Source organism: Perissodus microlepis, chromosome 16, assembly GCF_051167445.1.
Source record: "Perissodus microlepis isolate ML-2025 ecotype Zambia chromosome 16, ASM5116744v1, whole genome shotgun sequence".
NCBI lineage: Eukaryota > Metazoa > Chordata > Actinopteri > Cichliformes > Cichlidae > Perissodus > Perissodus microlepis.
The window spans coordinates 3,985,324-4,005,995 of record NC_140476.1 but is presented as its reverse complement, the minus strand read 5'-3'; the positions used below and the strand labels follow the sequence as shown (position 1 = coordinate 4,005,995).

General features: G+C 40.6%; 2 protein-coding genes across 4 annotated transcripts; both read right to left on the bottom strand.

Moving 5' to 3' along the window:
- Positions 1–417: 417 nt before the first annotated feature.
- On the bottom strand, positions 418–8,144 carry LOC146370235 (sperm-associated antigen 4 protein-like). Of its 3 annotated transcripts, XR_014797221.1 has the most exons (11): positions 7,306–7,686; positions 6,981–7,183; positions 6,818–6,876; positions 6,574–6,709; positions 6,360–6,484; positions 6,072–6,245; positions 5,883–5,972; positions 5,634–5,694; positions 815–949; positions 605–681; positions 418–509 (listed from the first exon to the last, which is right to left on the bottom strand). XR_014797221.1 is itself a non-coding variant. In XM_084908788.1 (10 exons), the coding sequence occupies exons 2-10, from the start codon at positions 7,392–7,394 to the stop codon at positions 2,188–2,190; spliced, it is 1,077 nt and encodes a 358-aa protein (XP_084764914.1). In that variant the 5' UTR covers positions 7,395–7,396; positions 8,105–8,144; the 3' UTR covers positions 1,004–2,187. The 3 variants fall into 3 exon arrangements, 2 of the variants coding, with proteins under 2 accessions (XP_084764914.1, XP_084764913.1); XM_084908788.1 differs by lacking the exons at positions 418–509; positions 605–681; positions 815–949 and adding exons at positions 1,004–2,327; positions 8,105–8,144 and having other exon boundaries at positions 7,306–7,396; XM_084908787.1 differs by lacking the exons at positions 418–509; positions 605–681; positions 815–949 and adding an exon at positions 1,004–2,327 and having other exon boundaries at positions 7,306–7,687.
- A 3,874-nt stretch (positions 8,145–12,018) lies between these two features.
- LOC146370234 (extended synaptotagmin-3-like) lies at positions 12,019–18,169 on the bottom strand. Its single transcript, XM_084909081.1, has 8 exons — positions 17,822–18,169; positions 15,508–15,549; positions 13,039–13,173; positions 12,829–12,905; positions 12,664–12,733; positions 12,490–12,579; positions 12,365–12,435; positions 12,019–12,264 (listed from the first exon to the last, which is right to left on the bottom strand). The coding sequence occupies exons 1-8, from the start codon at positions 18,167–18,169 to the stop codon at positions 12,126–12,128; spliced, it is 972 nt and encodes a 323-aa protein (XP_084765207.1). The 3' UTR covers positions 12,019–12,125.
- Positions 18,170–20,672: the final 2,503 nt, after the last annotated feature.

Below are 20,672 nucleotides of genomic sequence, written 5' to 3'. Positions count from 1 at the left end.
GGAAGCTATAGCATCCAAGATCGTCTCCTCAGACAGTGAACTGTGAGGTGAAAGATGTGATGAGAGAGGACAGCAACCAAACAAGTAAACACCGAGTAATAAAATCATTCATTTCAAATATTTAAAATATTATTTGAGACCTTAAAGAAGGGATGCTCAAAAGGTTTGGCATACCAGTCCAGTTTATGTGCAGAGTTTTAAACATTACTAACTACAAGGCTCCACTTGTCATAATAAGACTGTGAGAAAGTCTCTGGCCACTTACAGGGCGGCGAATGAAGAAAAAAGTCACTCCTCCCACCAGCGGTGCTTGACCAATAAGAGGCTCTAAAATGACCCTCAACATCCCCTGGAGCTGGAAGATTCAGAGCGAGTTTTACATGAACAGTAAGCATGTGATATAGACGATGGAGAGAACACAGAAAAATGAGATGCTCACTTTAAGTCCTTTCACACGAGTTGTGATTGCCAGGCTTACATCAGTGCTGATGTCCACATCACCATCATAACTGGAGAGTAAACTGAGCTGGTCAGACATAAATGATGACAAGAGAAAACATCACACTACTTTGTAAACTAAGGTGAAAAAATGTGTTTGACCAACCTTATATTCATGTCTAGAATCACTTCCCTATGTTCCACTTCATGTGTGTATGCTCTTATTCCAGTGATCTTGAGAGGCTGAAAAAAACGAAATAATTTAAAAAAAATCACTCGGCCACAATATATCACCTATGATGCACTTCCAATGATGAATGTCACTGAATTTTGAAGCAGAACAAATAAAAATGGTGCATAAATCAAAACCACACACTTTGTATCCAAAATGGATCTTGGTAAATGTGAACGCTTTGAGTGCAGGATTGGAGGACCTGATGGATGGCTGGATCTTTTCTCTAAGTAGCTTCTCCATGTACATCCCAATGAATGGCCACGCCTGCTCCAGCACCTGAACACATAAAAAAAACCCACACCACTTTAGCGCAACTTGATTCAGCACCTATGAGATCACATAGTGCATAGAATTTTACTTGCTCTCTTATATGAGGTGAAAACAAAAAGGCTTAATGTATCAAATGGCTTATTTAACTTTTTAAAATGACAACTTATTTTAATATTTTTGTAGCCTAAGCCTGCTTTAAATTTCTTGAGAATCTGTGGCAAGATCTGAAAACTGCTGTTCACAAACGCTGTCCATCTAATCTGACTGAGCTGGAGCTGTTTTGCAAAGAAGAATGGGCAAAGATTTCAGTCTCTAGATGTGCAAAGCTGGTAGAGACAGACCCTAAAAGACTGGCAGCTGTAATTGCAGCAAAAGGTGGTTCTACAAAGTATTGACTCAGGGGGCTGAATAATTACGCACACCCCACTTTGCAGTTATTTATTTGTAAAAAATGTTTGGAATCATGTATGATTTTCGTTCCATTTCTCACGTGTACACCACTTTGTGTTGGTCTTTCACGTGGAATTCCAATAAAATTGATTCATGTTTGTGGCTGAAATGTGACAAAATGTGGGGCCGAATACTTTTGCAAGCCACTGCTAAGCGAGCCTACCACAGACATGAACGAGACAGATAAATATGAAGGGATGCCGGTTCGGACGTCACCCAGATCAGCAAGGCCCTCGTCAGGTGTTGAGGAACCAGGGCACCCTGATGAAAAGTGGGCCAGTTTTCAGCCACCTCCTGTACATGGATGACATCAAGCTGTATGCCAAGAGTGAACGAAACATCGATTCCACCAGGATATACAGCAATGAAATCGGAATGTCAGTCGGACTGGAGAAACGTAGTCGGATGATAACAACAACAACAACAAAGAGAGGGAAAGTAGTCAGAACTGAGGGGATCGAACTACCAGAAGGAAACATTGCAGACATTGGGGACAGTTACAAGTACTTGGGGATCCCACAGGCAAATGGGAACCATGAAGAGGCCGTTAGGAAAGCTGCAACCACCAAGTACCTGCAGAGGGTCAGGCAATTCCTGAGGAGTCAGCTGAATGGTAAGAACACCTACGCCCTGCCCGTGATCAGGTATCCTGCATGTAAGCTGGACTTGGGACTGTAAGTATGTCTGTAAGCTAAGCGGAAGGAAGTAGGCTGGGGACTGGTGAGTGTCAGCACCACGGTCCAAGATGAGACAAGGAACATCCACGAAGACATCAAGCGTGCTAAGTGAATACCTCAGGTAGCAGAAACCCAAGAAAGAGGAGGAAGACGAGGAACCATCATGCAAGGACAGGCCTGTGTATGGTATGTGCCACCGGCAAATAGAGGAGGTGGCTGTAATCCAGAAATCCTACCAGTGGCTGGACAAAGCTGGACTGAAAGACAGCACAAAAACAAACCAGAATTATGACTCATTAGTTTTGTGATTTAGAATATTTGTAGACTTTTGAACAAGTGTGCCCTCTAGTGGGCACTTTGGCTGAAGCTGTATATGTGATGTATAAAAGTCAGATAAACCTGTAAATACCTTTAATTATCTGATTCTGCTTTTCAGTCAGTTGTTAATCAATCATGTAATTAATAATCAAAATTACTTCGTATAAGAAACAGTGAGTCCAGTGTAATTCATCTTTACCATTTGTAATCTGTTCTAAAAATGAGGCCTTGATGAAAATGATTACCTTCACATCATCTATGACAAAACAACAAAGGCATCATCCCTGTGTCTCCTTCACTGTAACAAAAACAGCAAGTAGGAAAGACTGAAGCCACTATCTCATGTATGCCACCTCACACAGATTTCTGTGGTTAGGAAGTTGTGTATTTAATCATCTGTAAATGTGTGGTAAGATTAGTGATCACATCCAAGCATCCGGTTATTTACTACATCAGAGTGCAAAGATTCACTGCTGTTAAGTCACTTCTGTAGTTGGCGTTGATGTCAAACATCTGCATGTGTTGTTGTTTTGATTCAGAAGTCTGGGCCTCTGCTTCTCTCCTCATTGATTTTTGAAGTAATGCATTTTCTGCCTGCATGTTTTTGCATAACGTGGATTTTTTTTTGAAGTTTTTCAAAAAAAAAAAAGAAGACAAGAGACAGAGCCCATTTACTACCATGGCAGAAATACAAACTGCTGGAGATCTAGCACCACAGCTCCTAAATGCACAGCCTCTTGATTTCAAACTACCTGCAGATGTGAGTGGATGAGCTCAAGGAAGCAACTCCACACAGAGGTGGAGACCAGAACAAAGCTGCCTCAGACCGTCCGATCTGGCCCAGTCCCTGACTTTCACTCATTTAGAATTTATACATATCATGACTCAAAAGTCATGACAACTTACAGGAGGTGACACCATTAGTCAAGAAAAAGGAAAAAAAAGCTTTGTTTTGAAAATAACAGAACTAAATAAAATGAGTGTAGAAGCTTGTTTCTGTTATCAATAAGTCCAAATTTGGGGTTATTAAATTCAAATTTCCAGTGAAATCTGCAAAATTGATGAAGTTAAAAAACAAGATGCAATATGCTTAATGGTCTATCTCAGGGGTCAGCAACCTTTAACACCCAAAGCGCCATTTGGACACGATTTCCACGCAAAAGAAAACACTGGGAGCCGCAAATACTTTTTGACATCTAAAATGAAGATAACAGTCTATATATTGGTTTTTTTTACCTTTATGCTTTGTGTGAACAACTAAGGTGTGTTGCTTATGAAATCCATGAACTGCTATAGAGAAAATTACATTTTCTCTATATTTCTCTATCATGGCATAAATAAAATTTTTCTTTTATTTATGTAATTAACACATTTTGAACTCTTAAAGAAATATAACAAAAGGAAAGACACCCAGCTGAACTAAAATGATCCATGTAGCAAACAAAAACTGTTGTGAGCCGCCACCCTTATATCGTCTTTGGGCTTTTGGAGCCTTGGCCTGACTTTTAAAAAAATAATTGGAAAAAAAGCACTGTGCTGCTAAAAATTGAAAAACAGATATTTGCAAAATTCTGCCTAAATATGTATTTTACCTGGTTAATGTGTGTGGCGGGGCGTGGTCTGCAGCGCCGCTGCAGGGGAGGCGGATGCACCTGAGCGGCACCCGCAATCACGCCTCGCCACCTTAACGTCTGTGCCATCTATGCTATTGTCTTGTTGTTGGTGTATGTCGGGCTGTGAACTGAAAAGCTACAGCCGGCTGTACAGCAACTGTGTGTGAAAAGTGGTCAATAAAGAGATGCTGAAAAGCATGTTCATGGAAACATCGTCGAGTCTGCCGTGGTATGTTTACAATGGGACTTCTGCTCCCGAAGCTCTGCGCACAGTGTCTGGAAATCGGGGCTGTACGAAATCACTTTCATCTTTACGCAGGACTGTAAGCTGTCATCTGTCAGGCGCGAGCGGTGTTTGTTTTTAACATAGTTTACGGTGGAGAACAGCTGCTGACATAATGTGGATCCGAAGATCCATAATCGCCTACCTGGGGTTGAAAGTCTCGATAAATGCACGGCGTTTCAGCGGGTACGCCGGCTTCCGTGAGTGTGACGCTTATTTTGAGCGATCAAAAAATAATAGAATATAATTTTATGTTTGTATTTCAATATCACAATAATCTTCCAATTTAGAACTACAAGTTAAAAAAAGAACTAACATAAATAAAATACACTTCAGCTAATTACTTAAAATAAACCAAATTTATTTTCCCAAACCACGCGGAGCCGCACTAAAAGGACTAAAAAGTCGCATGCGGCTCCGGAGCCGCAGGTTGCCGACCCCTGGTCTATCTGGTGTCCCAACTACAAACACATGGTTAAACCTGAAGTTACCTCACTAAACCTCAAAGCCTGCATCACAGTGAAGGCTTCTCATATTACAGCACATGCAACATGGACTTTACTTTCTTTACTTTTGGGAGTTTAAATGTTCATTTTTCAAAATTTAAATCCTCTGGCCATAGTGTTATCACGCTTGTTTAATATACTCTGACAATTAAGAATACCAAAAGACATGAAAAATATTTTCTTAAAATTTTATTCTTGTTGTTTTAAAAATATCTCTAAATTTCCAGTGGAGACAATTTAGAGAATTTTTATGTTTTACAAGAAATTTAATTCAGTCCAAATGAGTTCCAATTGAGGGCCAATTCACAATAACACAGTGCTTAACAAAGTTAGTCGAACATCACCTAATGTAAGAATTACAGGTTTAAGACATTTGGGGTGTTCTTATTTCTATGACAGGTGATGTAATAAATTTGTTAAGCACTGTATATGTAGAATAAAAACCCTACAATATAAGAGAAGAAAAACCCCAACAATCAGATGATCCCCTCTGAGCAAGCACTTGGCAACAGTGGAGAGGAAAAACTCCCTTTTAACAGGAAGAAACCTCTGGCAGAGCCAGGCTCAGGGAGGGGCAAGCCCTCTGCCACGGCTGGTTGGGGGTGAGGTGAATCAGACTGCAAACATCTTAATCAGACATGTCTTACCTGGTAGGATGGATGTTCGCTGGAGAAACAAAATGGGTTAAATTGACATTTTTTTTTCAAATACAATTATTTCAATGTGTTGCAGTCTGATTCACTTTCACATTTTCCTCTCTTTTCTTTTATAGATGGAGTTCATGGGAAGCTAGTTATGCCAGCTTTCCATGAACTCGGAACTTGTACAGACAGGAATACTCACGATTGCCCCAGTTGTCCAACACATGCAGCGTAATGGAGCGGATGACGTCTACTTTGTCGTCCTGAGAGACAAAACAAAAGCAAGATGGGTTAGTTGCATAATAGTTTTCTTGACTCTTGAAAGGATGGTAAATTTAGGAATACTGTGATTATTATGAGGGAGGATATACAGATAGCAAGGGGAGCTAACCTCTAAGTACTCTGGATAGAAAAGTCTATGTGCATGTGTCTAATGGCACAGTGTACTCACGGGTATCCTGAATGTTTGGAGTGGATCTCCATTTTCATCATAGACGAATGTTCCCAGGTGGACACCACTGTCGTCTAATTCTCTCTTTCCCTGAAAAGACAGAAATAAATACAGATAAAGTTGTTCTCTATATACACATATGTAAAATGCAACAGTTGAACAGTGGTGCAGTGGAAATCTGTGACTTACAAACACTGAAAACATCCTGGGAGCACTGGAGACCTTTCCAGATGGTGACACAGTCTTAGAAATGTGACCCAGTGTCACATGACTGATGGCGATGCTGTGTGGCAGCTTAATTGTTAAATGTCCCTGGGAGCCCGCAAAACTCCAACACACTCCTGGGACCATGGGTGCTCCACCCTACAGAGAAAAAGAAACAAAAACAGAGTTCAGTTTGGACCGCTAGTGTTTGACTATTAAATCATGCAGATGTGTGAGATAGTATCTTGTTTTTTTTGTGAAAGTAGATTATACCTGAATAACGACTCTTGGGCTTACACAGGGTGGTTTTGCGGGTATCAATGTAAGCCCCCACAGCTTCAATCCAGCCTGTTCTGAAAGGTAGGATGCTGAAGACTGTTCTTTAACAATCTTTGCTCCTGTAGATAAAAACACAGAGTGAGAAAGGAATCGCAAAACAACAACAAAGAAATTCTTACGTGAATTCTGATCCGATTTCATGTCTTACCCAGTTCCTCCAGAGCAAAGTTGGGCATCCTGTCCCCAACTGGAAGAAGGAAGTCAATTCTTTTTCGTAAGTCCATTAACTCCCTTTGCAGCTCTTGTAGCTGCCTTTCCACCTGTTCTTGTCCATTCATTGAGTACTGCAATTGAGAAGAACCATTCATGTTATAATATATATATAATAATAAACTGTCATTATCTGAGTAATTTTCAGGGAATATATTATGAGCTTCATATGTTTTTCATACCTCACTCATGAACGGGGTGGAAAAGTCCATTTTCAGCCCTCCAATACTGAAAATCAATCCTGGTGGATGACGAGAAACACAGAATAAGAAGAGAAGCTTAATCCAGAAGAAAAGCACATAGTACTAGAAAGACTGTAATTGTTTGTGGAAGGAGATCATTTACCAAAACACAAGGCCAGCATGAGGACCAAAAGTCCCAATGCCTTGATGGCTCTAAAGAGACCTCTGCTGCTGCCACTACTGTAGTCAACAAAATCATTGTCATTGTAGTCCACAGTGTCACAGTCAACAGTGTTGTATTCAGCTGTGTCTCGGTCAATATTGTCAGGGACTGGATGGGGACGGGGCCGTCGCCTTTTGAAAACTCTGCACAGTAAAAACAAAATCATGTAAGAAAAAATGTACATGGAAGAACAAATGGATTATGATTACAAAACATGCATCTATGTCAGTGGATGACAACAAAGAACATGTAGACCAGCACTAACCTGTGTAAAGTCTCCTTGTAGGAGATTAACGGCTCTCCTTGGCTGCCGTAATAGCCGTTAGACTGAAGTCTTTGGCTTCTTCTCAACATGGCTGTAAAATGAAAGGGAAACATGGGGTTAAGTGAGTCTCTAACACAAAGCTTATCAGACTTCATAACTATGATTTGAGCATGTTTCCATCAGAAGCAACTCTGTACAAATCAGTGCAAATTCTCTTATATATAAACTTCACGGTGCCAGCTTGTTCTTTTTAATGAACAGAATAATATTTGAATCACACCCATTTATGAAATCCGCTCTTAATAAAGAACTTTATTTTCCCAGTGTCTTCAAAAACATAGCGTCATATTGTTATGATTCATATCATAGCAACAGATCACAACATTTTCTTGCTTTTCTTGCAAAAGAATCTCTTTCACATGTCAGTTTGTTTGTTCACAATGTAGTTTTTAAAATTCAGAAAAAGAGGAAATCACCACAGCGGTAAAGAAAAGCTCAAAGCAACTAAATGAATTTGGCCCAAAATACTGTCAAAAGGTTTTAAGAATTAAAATCTCTTTGTTTTTATAGTTAATATACAAAAGGAAATCAATTTTTATCAGACAAACTGCGTCTAACAGGTAAGCAGTAAAATCACCTTTACAGTAGAATGCACTAAAAAGGGCTTTTCTGACATAATCAACTGGATATCATTTTTAAAATGTTCAGATTTGAAACACATATATTAAATGTAAGATGTGAAGCTAAAACATACTCTGTTTTTGTACTTGTTGATTTTTAGTCTAAAGATTGCACTTACCTTCACTTAAAACGAAAGTTGAAGACACTGAATCACTAAGTGTGCTTATCCGTAAATTTGGACGTTTAGCACTTCTCACTGAACTCATCTGAACCAGAAAATTTAGGTGCAGAAGAAAAATTTCAAACCGCAACTTTTTCAGGGACGTTACAAACAGATACATGCACAAATCGAATATGACGCACGCGCGTTCCATAAGAGCAGCACTTCGTGTGCGCATGCGCAAAGGTGTGAGTGTAGTTCTGTTTTTTTTAAATGAAATTTGCTCTTAATTAAATACCTTTCCTTCTCAGTCCCTTTATAAACACCGCATCATATTGTCAACATTCATATAGCACAACACAGGCGCTCACGAGCCCATGTGCAAAGGTGTGTTGCAGTGAATGAAGACAACTTTTCCATATTCACTGTCACTAATTTGTTTGATTTTGCTGTGAGAAAGTTGTGACGTATATGAGAATGAGGGAAGACCACGGTCATTTCAATACGGTATTAAAGTGTAATGAAACTGTTTCTCAGAGGGAAAGTGTGATTTTAGGACACCCGAGCCAAACATTAGCGGGCATCATTCTAGCTTATAATCAACAGCGGATCCGATGCGGATCCGGGTCGGATGAGCTGGGAAGCGACCGATCCGAATCGATCCAAAGGTTGCCGGTTTGAGCCCCGGCTCCGACAGTCTCGGTCGTTGTGTCTTTGGGCAAGACACTTCACCTACCACGTACTGGTGATGGCCAGAGGGGCCGATGGTGCGATATGGCAGCCTCGCCTCTGTCAGTCTGCCCCAGGGCAGCTGTGGCTACAACTGTAGCTTGCCTCCACCAGTGTGTGAATGAGAGAGTGAATGAATAGTGGAATTGTAAAGTGCTTTGAGGGTCTTGAATAGCGCTATATAAATGCAATCAATTATTATTATTTAAACCAACTGTCAACTGGTATTTTGTAAATATAACAATAAACGCGAATTCACTGTGTGATTGTGTAACTTTATTAGCAGGGTCCTCCTGAAATGCACCAACAACATTGAGAGTAACATCCTCCTCCTGTGGAGGTCGCAATATGGCGCTCCCCAGTGGCTGCGGCCAGACCCTTCTCATGAATTTGGACACGACGATAGTAGCTTGCTGTTAATGTTGTGCTAACAGTAGCGATTAGCTAGATACGTTAGCCGTTGACGTCAGCGCAATTTAGTATCCGGTATACAGAAACTGTTTTCCTAACAAAACCACTGTTATAATTAAGTGAAGGTGCTCCCAGCTAATTTGAACCTTTGGCTTCTAAAATATGTGGTTCAATTGCGTGCTGCGTACATAACCTAATGTCAGCTAGACCGAAATTAAAATTTAATATATTGTTAAAGTCACTAAAATGGCGCCTGAAGCCTGTTGTGACGTGAGCTCTGTGTCTGCTCTAGAAACTCTGAAATTCTGTAGATCTGAGCCGTACATTAAATACTCACATGAACCTGTACTTTGAATTCTGTATGAGCTGTATACAGCTATGCATAAGTGTTTTGAATGAATAATTAGATTAGGTAACTCTAACTTTAATTATATAGAAATGAATAGAAATGTGACATGAGAAGGTGTGTCCTTGACTGTTCCTGTATAACTTATTTTCGGACTAGTTGACAAGTTATGCTCCGGTCATTTGATGTTTCCAAGATAGATGTCCTTTTGTAATATAGTTAATTTTTCTTTGTATATTTCATTTATCCACCATCATACATACAAGCTAAGAAGTGGTCGTTATACTAACAAGAGTTATCAACGCTGGGCCAAAGTTCAGCACATGGTTAAAGTTTGTAATCCAGCCAGGGTGTAAATATCACTCAGCAGCCAGAGCTGAAGCAGGTAGCATCAACACATAAATCTACTCTACCCGGCTTAAATCACAAGAGCACCTCTGACCAAAAAGCTGTAGATTTTTCTTGTTTGCACAAATGAATCCAGATTCACATTAATTGTGTTCACAGCTCCAACAAAATGAGGAAGAGGAGGGGGAGAAACACAATTAGGTTGAATTACAATTGGATGGAAGGCGAGGACAAGGAGAAGGAAGCTTTGGATGAGGAGGAAGAGAAGCAGCAGGAGCATCTTTAGGGATCCCTATGATGTCATTGAGGTTTGTTTCATTAACATGGTCCTCTCACAAAGAAAGATGACTTGTTTTAGTTCACTTACTTCCTGTATTAAATAGTGATGTGCAAAACGTTGTGGAAAACCACAGAGCAGGCACGTATAGTGCATCTGCAGGTAAATGAACATCAAATCTCTAAGACAGACTGAAATCTGTATATTTATCACCCTTATGATAAAACCCATGTCAGCCATTGGTTTATGGACTTTGTATTTTGAAGCCTCAACATTTACTTTATTGCTGTTGCTATGTTGGGACCATATTAGGATGAGGGATCAGAATCTGGAGTCGTGCACACTATTGTTTCATTTAGTGTGTATCCATAAGATTCGTACAGCAGATCCAAGTTGTGCCTTGAAAACAGGAAAGTCGTCTGCATAGAGGAGAACTTTAATAGCAGACTTGTACAAAGTGAGGCTTTGTGCTCACATTTGCTGCAAACACTCGTTTTACCCTGTTTTGATGCAGAATTCACTTGAAATCAGGCAAGAACTGGACTTATTTTTTATAATGTGTTCTTGTGAATTGATTGTGTATCACATATGTTTGATTTGACTTTCTGCAAGACAACAGTCGTCCGCTGGCCAAAAAAGTTTTCCAAATACCTCCACGTGATCTAGCCTGGATTTAGAAAAGAATAGAAAAAAAATCTGCACCTCCTGCTTCAGATGCAATTTGTGTTTCTGTGTTCAGAGGCAGCGGCGAGAGGGGAGACCTCGGTTCATCCAGCTGGAGAGCCTGACCAGGAGGAGTCGAACATTAACTCAGCTCTTCCAGGGCACCCTGCAGACTCGGCTGTTGGCATCGGCAAGGGATGACGTGAACGCCAAACAGGAGTCCATCACAGGTCAACTGCAGGTATGCGAGTCAGACCTTCTGAGGAGGGTTTCACTTTTCTCTCTTCTTTATAATTGACTCTTTTCTCTCTCTTTCAGCTCCTTGTCTCAGAGTGGGAGGGATTTGAAGCACAAAGGGAGGAACTTGTCGTTTGGTTGGCTGATATGGATGTCCGCCTGAGTGAGGTTGACCAGCTGACAGGAAACATCAGTGAAAAACTGAAACAACTGCAGGTGTGGGCTTGTTTTGATATGACATATATTTGATATGAAACATACGTCAGAGACATTATCCTAAACTGGACTAACAAAGGACCATGAGTACAACATGAAAAGTACATTACATAGTGTAAGGCTGAAGTTCATTGATCATTTTAATCATAAACTTGTTGTTGAAATGTTTTTACTGAACATGCAAGCATCTGCTGATGAAAATGTGTTGATTTATTGGTCTGTTATGAAGCTATTGCTATTTCTAATGTGTTTTATCACTTTCTGATGTTTTATTAATTAAACAATACATGTATTCATTTTTGTGTTATCTGTAGATATAGTATTTATATATATTTATTTATAGTATAGCAAATATATTTAATTATTACTGTTTAAAACACTAATATGTGACATGTATTAGTAGTGATGTTGTGCTGAGGGTTAAAATGCCTTTTTGTCTTTTGGTAACTACAAAATGACAATAAACCATTAATATATGTCTACGCTGTTCTCGTATTTATTTTACCCTACTCAAATTCAATTTATGATACATTTTATTTTGAAAGATTTAAAATGGTTTTTTAAAGAACCACTCAAAAAAGGTTCTTCAAAATGGGTTTTTTAAAGAACCATTTGAAGGACCTTTTTAAAAATGGTTCTTTAAAGAACCATTTTTAAAAAGGTTCTTTGAAAAACCTTTAAAGGTTCTTCAATGAACCACTGAAAGAAATGGTTCTTCAAAGAACCATTGTTTGAAAGGTTCTTTGTGGCACCAAAAAAGGTTCTTCTATGGCATCAGTCTAAAGAACCACTTTTGGTTCCAGTTGGCACCTTTATTTTTCTGAGTGTACACGAGGAAGTGGGAACCTCATCTGGTCCCCTTTGACCTTGTCTATGAGGGGAATGCACATGCGGTTGGGCAACACCATGATGGAAGCTATAGCATCCAAGATCGTCTCCTCAGACAGTGAACTGTGAGGTGAAAGATGTGATGAGAGAGGACAGCAACCAAACAAGTAAACACCGAGTAATAAAATCATTCATTTCAAATATTTCAAATATTATTTGAGACCTTAAAGAAGGGATGCTCAAAAGGTTTGGCATACCAGTCCAGTTTATGTGCAGAGTTTTAAACATTACTAACTACAAGGCTCCACTCGTCATAATAAGACTGTGAGAAAGTCTCTGGCCACTTACAGGGCGGCGAATGAAGAAAAAAGTCACTCCTCCCACCAGCGGTGCTTGACCAATAAGAGGCTCTAAAATGACCCTCAGCATCCCCTGGAGCTGGAAGATTCAGAGCGAGTTTTACATGAACAGTAAGCATGTGATATAGACGATGGAGAGAACACAGAAAAATGAGATGCTCACTTTAAGTCCTTTCACACGAGTTGTGATTGCCAGGCTTACATCAGTGCTGATGTCCACATCACCATCATAACTGGAGAGTAAACTGAGCTGGTCAGACATAAATGATGACAAGAGAAAACATCACACTACTTTGTAAACTAAGGTGAAAAAATGTGTTTGACCAACCTTATATTCATGTCTAGAATCACTTCCCTATGTTCCACTTCATGTGTGTATGCTCTTATTCCAGTGATCTTGAGAGGCTGAAAAAAACGAAATAATTTTAAAAAAATCACTCGGCCACAATATATCACCTATGATGCACTTCCAATGATGAATGTCACTGAATTTTGAAGCAGAACAAATAAAAATGGTGCATAAATCAAAACCACACACTTTGTATTCAAAATGGATCTTGGTAAATGTGAACGCTTTGAGTGCAGGATTGGAGGACCTGATGGATGGCTGGATCTTTTCTCTAAGTAGCTTCTCCATGTACATCCCAATGAATGGCCACGCCTGCTCCAGCACCTGAACACATAAAAAAACCCCACACCACTTTAGCGCAACTTGATTCAGCACCTATGAGATCACATAGTGCATAGAATTTTACTTGCTCTCTTATATGAGGTGAAAACAAAAAGGCTTAATGTATCAAATGGCTTATTTAACTTTTTAAAATGACAACTTATTTTAATATTTTTGCAGCCTAAGCCTGCTTTAAATTTCTCGAGAATCTGTGGCAAGATCTGAAAACTGCTGTTCACAAACGCTGTCCATCTAATCTGACTGAGCTGGAGCTGTTTTGCAAAGAAGAATGGGCAAGGATTTCAGTATCTAGATGTGCAAAGCTGGTAGAGACAGACCCTAAAAGACTGGCAGCTGTAATTGCAGCAAAAGGTGGTTCTACAAAGTATTGACTCATGGGGCTGAATAATTACGCACACCCCACTTTGCAGTTATTTATTTGTAAAAAATGTTTGGAATCATGTATGATTTTCGTTCCATTTCTCACGTGTACACCACTTTGTGTTGGTCTTTCACGTGGAATTCCAATAAAATTGATTCATGTTTGTGGCTGAAATGTGACAAAATGTGGGGCCGAATACTTTTGCAAGCCACTGCTAAGCGAGCCTACCACAGACATGAACGAGACAGATAAATATGAAGGGATGCCGGTTCGGACGTCACCCAGATCAGCAAGGCCCTCGTCAGGTGTTGAGGAACCAGGGCACCCTGATGAAAAGTGGGCCAGTTTTCAGCCACCTCCTGTACATGGATGACATCAAGCTGTATGCCAAGAGTGAACGAAACATCGATTCCACCAGGATATACAGCAATGAAATCGGAATGTCAGTCGGACTGGAGAAACGTAGTCGGATGATAACAACAACAACAACAAAGAGAGGGAAAGTAGTCAGAACTGAGAGGATCGAACTACCAGAAGGAAACATTGCAGACATTGGGGACAGTTACAAGTACTTGGGGATCCCACAGGCAAATGGGAACCATGAAGAGGCCGTTAGGAAAGCTGCAACCACCAAGTACCTGCAGAGGGTCAGGCAATTCCTGAGGAGTCAGCTGAATGGTAAGAACACCTACGCCCTGCCCGTGATCAGGTATCCTGCATGTAAGCTGGACTTGGGACTGTAAGTATGTCTGTAAGCTAAGCGGAAGGAAGTAGGCTGGGGACTGGTGAGTGTCAGCACCACGGTCCAAGATGAGACAAGGAACATCCACGAAGACATCAAGCGTGCTAAGTGAATACCTCAGGTAGCAGAAACCCAAGAAAGAGGAGGAAGATGAGGAACCATCATGCAAGGACAGGCCTGTGTATGGTATGTGCCACCGGCAAATAGAGGAGGTGGCTGTAATCCAGAAATCCTACCAGTGGCTGGACAAAGCTGGACTGAAAGACAGCACAGAGGCAATAATCATGGCAGCACAGGAACAAGCTCTGAGCACAAGATCCATAGAGGCTGGGGTCTATCACACCAGGCAAGACCCCAGGTGCAGGCTGTGTAAAGATGCCCCAGAGACAATCCAGCACATAACAGCAGGGTGCAAGATGCTAGCAGGCAGGGCATACATGGAACGCCATAACCAAGTGGCCGGCATAGTGTTCAGGAACATCTGTGCCAAGTATAACCTGGAAGTCCCGAGGTCAAAATGGGAGATGCCCCCAAGGGTGATGGAGAATGACCGAGATAAGATCCTGTGGGACTTCCAGATACAGACGGACAAAATGGTGGTGGCTAACCAACCGGACATAGTGGTGGTAGACAAACAGAAGAAGACGGCCGTAGTGATCGATGTAGCGGTTCCGAATGACAGCAACATCAGGAAGAAGGAACACAAGAAGCTCGAGAAATACCAGGGGCTCAGAGAAGAGCTCAAGAAGATGTGGAGGGTGAAGGTAACGGTGGTCCCAGTGGTAATCGGAGCACTAGGTGCAGTGATCCCCAAGCTAGGCGAGTGGCTCCACCAAATCCCGGGAATAACATCAGAGATTTCTGATGGAACAGCTAAGATACTGCGCAGGACCGTCAAGCTCCGAGGCCTCTGGTAGAGGACCTGAGCTTGAAGGATAGACCACCCGCAGGGGCGAGCGGTAAATATACCTATTATACTTACCTACTAAAATATCTCTGTTAAAGCTTTTTACTCGATAAAAATCAAGATTAGGAGCGTGTTGTTTAGCCGGCTAGCTGACCCTCTGTTCAAACTGCCGTTTGCTACTACACTTTTCTCCAATGTCTTGATTAAAATAAAACAAAAATCATAGGTCACTGAAACAAATACATTTTGCTGGGACTTACATACTTCACCTGAGGTATGTTAGGCAAAATAGCTTTAATACTGTACCTTGTTAAGCCATTGAACATTCTCTACATCAGTGTATTGCACCTTTTGGGAAAAAACAAAACATAAAGTTAGAGATACAAGTGGGTCTGGAATCAAATTTTCAATTAATACTGTCTGTACAACACAGTGAGTATGCAGAATGATGTTGAAAATGTATTGGTGTCATTAAATCTTGATAACAGATCATAAAAACTTTCAAATAAAATGAAAAAATTAAATGATTCTAAGAGTGGTGGAAACAACTCAAAGAAATAACCCTGATATTTCTCATTCAACAACATTTAGGGTATTTTTTAATAAAATGGATATGGAGGATAAGCATGGTATAATTTATTTTAAGTCTTACAAAAAGTTACATACAACTCAACGTACATTTATTAAGATTTCTGTATTTAAATGGAATTGTACATGAAGTCAAACTTGTAATTTAGATTTAAATCCATGAAGTCTGTCATTATCAGCAGAAGCATATTCTCTTTCTTAGTCACGTACACACAAACAAGACACAAACTGGAGCCATCAGTAAAATCTAATCTAATAGCACATCTCCTGTACATTTTGAAATCCTGTGACATAAGAAGAAGCTTATCTTATTTTCTATCACCTCTCTTTTTTCCCCACAAGTCAGTTAAATACATTTGGTACCAGGTTGTTGAAATGCTTTAAAGCAAAGCAGCATACACAGATCACCCCAATAAAAATGCCCATCAACTGTCTCATTTTGTACACATACAGGGAGTGCAGAATTATTAGGCAAGTTGTATTTTTGAGGAATAATTTTATTATTGAACAACAACCATGTTCTCAATGAACCCAAAAAACTCATTAATATCAAAGCTGAATGTTTTTGGAAGTAGTTTTTAGTTTGTTTTTAGTTTTAGCTATTTTAGGGGGATATCTGTGTGTGCAGGTGACTATTACTGTGCATAATTATTAGGCAACTTAACAAAAAACAAATATATACCCATTTCAATCATTTATTTTTACCAGTGAAACCAATATAACATCTCCACATTCACAAATATACATTTCTGACATTCAAAAACAAAACAAAAACAAATCAGCAACCAATATAGCCACCTTTCTTTGCAAGGACACTCAAAAGCCTGCCATCCATGGATTCTGTCAGTGTTTTGATCTGTTCACCATCAACATTGCGTGCAGCAGCAACCACAGCCTCCCAGACACTGTTCAGAGAGGTGTACTGTTTTCCCTCCTTGTAAATCTCACATTTGATGATGGACCACAGGTTCTCAATGGGGTTCAGATCAGCTGAACAAGGAGGCCATGTCATTAGTTTTTCCTTCTTTTATACCCTTTCTTGCCAGCCACGCTGTGGAGTACTTGGACGCGTGTGATGGAGCATTGTCCTGCATGAAAATCATGTTTTTCTTGAAGGATGCAGACTTCTTCCTGTACCACTGCTTGAAGAAGGTGTCTTCCAGAAACTGGCAGTAGGACTGGGAGTTGAGCTTGACTCCATCCTCAACCCAAAAAGGCCCCACAAGCTCATCTTTGATGATACCAGCCCAAACCAGTACTCCACCTCCACCTTGCTGGCGTCTGAGTCGGACTGGAGCTCTCTGCCCTTTACCAATCCAGCCACGGGCCCATCCATCTGGCCCATCAAGACTCACTCTCATTTCATCAGTCCATAAAACCTTAGAAAAACCAGTCTTGAGATATTTCTTGGCCCAGTCTTGACGTTTCAGCTTGTGTGTCTTGTTCAGTGGTGGTCGTCTTTCAGCCTTTCTTACCTTGGCCATGTCTCTGAGTATTGCACACCTTGTGCTTTTGGGCACTCCAGTGATGTTGCAGCTCTGAAATATGGCCAAACTGGTGGCAAGTGGCATCTTGGCAGCTGTACGCTTGACTTTTCTCAGTTCGTGGGCAGTTATTTTGCGCCTTGGTTTTTCCACATGCTTCTTGCGACCCTGTTGACTATTTTGAATGAAACGCTTGATTGTTCGATGATCACGCTTCAGAAGCTTTGCAATTTTGAGACTGCTGCATCCCTCTGCAAGATATCTCACTATTTTTGACTTTTCTGAGCCCGTCAAGTCCTTCTTTTGACCCATTTTGCCAAAGGAAAGGACGTTGCCTAATAATTATGCACACCTGATATAGGGTGTTGATGTCATTAGACCACACCCCTTCTCATTACAGAGATGCGCATCACCTAATATGCTTAATTGGTAGTAGGCTTTCGAGCCTATAAAGCTTGGAGTAAGACAACATGCATGAAGAGGATGACGTGGACAAAATACTCATTTGCCTAATAATTCGGCACTCCCTGTATTAATTCATTACATACCCAGGACGCCATTTGTAAAGCACTTTTCAGCTCGGTGTTGACCACTTCTATTTCACTGTCCGCTAACTCAATGGCTGATCCAATTCGGGCGTCCTTCCACTGGCGATTTTTCTTCCAGTAAGTGAGCACAAACATGCACAGCAGTACCCAGCTGATACTGAGGCCCAGATAACCTGTCAGATACATCGGGTAGAAGATGAGCATGGCTCTTCCGCAGGAAATCAGGAAATCAATTAATATTTGAGTGATAGCTGAGGAGCTGAACATTTTCACCCGGATCAATGGACTCTCCCTGGGCCTTGCTCCTTGTGCTGGGTTGCTTGGAGGCAACTGTCTGGTGGATGCCATCGGGTCGTACTCCCCGTGAGGACCAGTTGCCAAACGTTCAGCAAACCTATTTTGGATCAATGCCTGAACAAATGAGTTTTCCTGTGTCTTGCTTTGGTTTAAAGAGTAGACAAACCAGTCTACTGCACTCACTCAGCCACCATTGTAATCCCAAAACTTCCATGTTGAAACTTCTTGAGTGCAGGTAGGCTTACTTGGGGAGGGGAATGTGGAGAATGTGTTCAGCTTAAAAAAAATGAATTGCACTGTAAACATAATTTTGAACAACAACATCATGTGTGACTTTTATAGATGCAATTTAATTTAACAAAAGTTTACATTTTCACATGGTGTGTATCCTGTTGTGCAATTCAGGAGAATCACATACAAAGTAGTATCTGCTCTGATGGAGTCTGTCCTGCAGAAGGAGGCAGAGTGAAAATCAGAGTCTCACTTGAGTAAAGCTCAGTGAATAAGAGCTGTAAATCAGAGTCTTATTTAAACTTTTATTACATTATCGAATCGAGTAGCTGAATACCATTTCAAGACCTTTGCACTATATTAAATTAAAAAAAAAAAAAAACTCAACTCAAATCTCCCCCAACTCCCCCAGCTCACTTACAAAGAACCATCAGAGGATATGCTCTGATGGTTACTGTGAACACCTGTCTACCAGTATTATTGAAACCACTGAGCTCATATACAACACTGCCACAGCAATCCCAGACTTATATATAAAATCAAAAAAGCATCTAGAGGAAGGTCCTAATAGAGAAGAAGGTTGGAAGCTGAACTCGGGGAAGCCAGGAAAGATTTTATAGTTGGTTAACTGAAATGCAGCGGGGTGTTATGAAAAACGAGACCTGGATGAAAAAGGTACAAAGAGATATCCGTAACGGAGACTCTAGAAACTGACAAACAAAGGCTCACAGATCTGGCCCCAAGGCTGAAGAGATACAGCAGAGAAGCAGAGGCCAAGTCCTTCATCTGGGAGAAAGATGCCTGACACAACAGCAACAAGTGGCTCATGGGCCCAAGAGCAGCAACCTCCCAGAGCAAGAGCCAGTCAACATCACAAAGGCAGATTTCCAACAACTCCAGAATGAAAAGCTGTAGGATTTTTTTTCACCCAATGCCTCCCTCTGGAGGTTTTATATGATACTGCATAAAAATTAATAAATGCAATAAATATCTTTCAGTCAGAAATGATACTTAGAGACTTAGAGCTTTTTATTGTCATTGTGCAGTTTCTTGCACAGTGAAATTGGGTAGATGGACCACAAAGGTGCAAAAGTAAGAAGAGAAAACAATATACAACAAGGGGGAAAAATAATAATAAAAAGCAATGTTTACATATATGTGAGTGAAACTATATACATGGTGTATGCGTAAGAAAAATTGAAAAAGAAACATTGTGGGTCTGCATACAAGGGCAATTATAAAATATAATAAATAAATAAGGGTGGAGGTGCTATGGTCATTTAGGGTGGAGATGGTAATTCTACTGAGACCAAAGTACTGCCCAAGACCGGAAAATATTGCACATACCAAAGATACTGCACATGAGCCCAAAAAATATTGCACAGAACATGGAAAGATTGAGATATTGCACATGGATGATCAACAGCAGTGTCAGAGTGGATGTGTTGGACAAGTCTTTACACACTCTTAGTTTGCATTAAGAGTTCTGACAGCCATCGAGAAGAAGGTGTTCTTTAGTCTGTTGTTTTTGCACCTGATGGATCTGAACCTTTTTCCAGAAGGCAGGATGTTGAAGAGGTGGTGGTTAGGATGGAGGTGGTCCTGTATACTTGCCCTGGCTCTGGAGAGACATCTTGAGCTGGCAATTAAGTGCAGGGAGGGGAGTGGACCGCCGATCACCTTCTCTGCATACAAACCTTAATGTCCTTTCAAATAATTTTTCAAGCACTTATATATCAAAGCTTGCATATCATGAATAATATGAAAGAGCTGTGTACAATACTGTTGGAGTGATTGTTTTTAAAGGCACTTCAGTTTCCCTCAGTTTTGGCCTGCTGCGTCATTGTTCAGGTAGTGTTCAATGAATTGACAGTGATGATTAAAACCTCGAGCAAGATGGTTTTGAAGGGGCATGCTGTATCAGAAGAAACAGACAGCTGTAGTATTTTGAACGTACCTGTGTTAACCCTGGTTTAACACTTACATGTGTTAAACTATCTGTAAAGGTTCATAGTTATCATAAACTCTTTAGAGAAACTCAGCGCCGTTGCTAGGTAACCAATTAACTCGCCCTAAAGCCTGTGAACAAGAGGACCCACGCGCATGTACGCTTCAACTGCTTTTCCTCTTCGGTGTTATGTTATGTTTAACTAAACAGGATCACAAATCATCTAAACAGGAACGCCTGTTTAGATTAGCAAGCCGACTCTGTATATGTGGTGGTACTGCCCCCTAGCGACTCTTTCCTAGAGTACAGTCAGCCTTGAAAAGTAGTACTGTACTCCATCACTCATATAAGAGCATGTGGAAATTGCAAACAGTG

Bases quoted from the DNA above. Each gene is read 5' to 3' on its own strand.
- LOC146370234 (XM_084909081.1), bottom strand. From the start codon at position 18,169: ATGGCATCCACCAGACAGTTGCCTCCAAGCAACCCAGCACAAGGAGCA. The intron at 15,550-17,821 runs GTATGTAATGAA...TTTTCCCAAAAG, and splicing joins CTTTACAAATGGCGTCCTGG to GTGCAATACACTGATGTAGA. The intron at 12,436-12,489 runs GTAAGTGGCCAG...GGAGCCTTGTAG, and splicing joins TTTTCTTCATTCGCCGCCCT to TTAGTAATGTTTAAAACTCT.
- LOC146370235 (XM_084908787.1), bottom strand. From the start codon at position 7,460: ATGAAGTCTGATAAGCTTTGTGTTAGAGACTCACTTAACCCCATGTTT. The intron at 6,485-6,573 runs GTAAGACATGAA...TTTTATCTACAG, and splicing joins CTTTGCTCTGGAGGAACTGG to GAGCAAAGATTGTTAAAGAA. The intron at 6,246-6,359 runs GTATAATCTACT...TTTTCTCTGTAG, and splicing joins GCCCAAGAGTCGTTATTCAG to GGTGGAGCACCCATGGTCCC.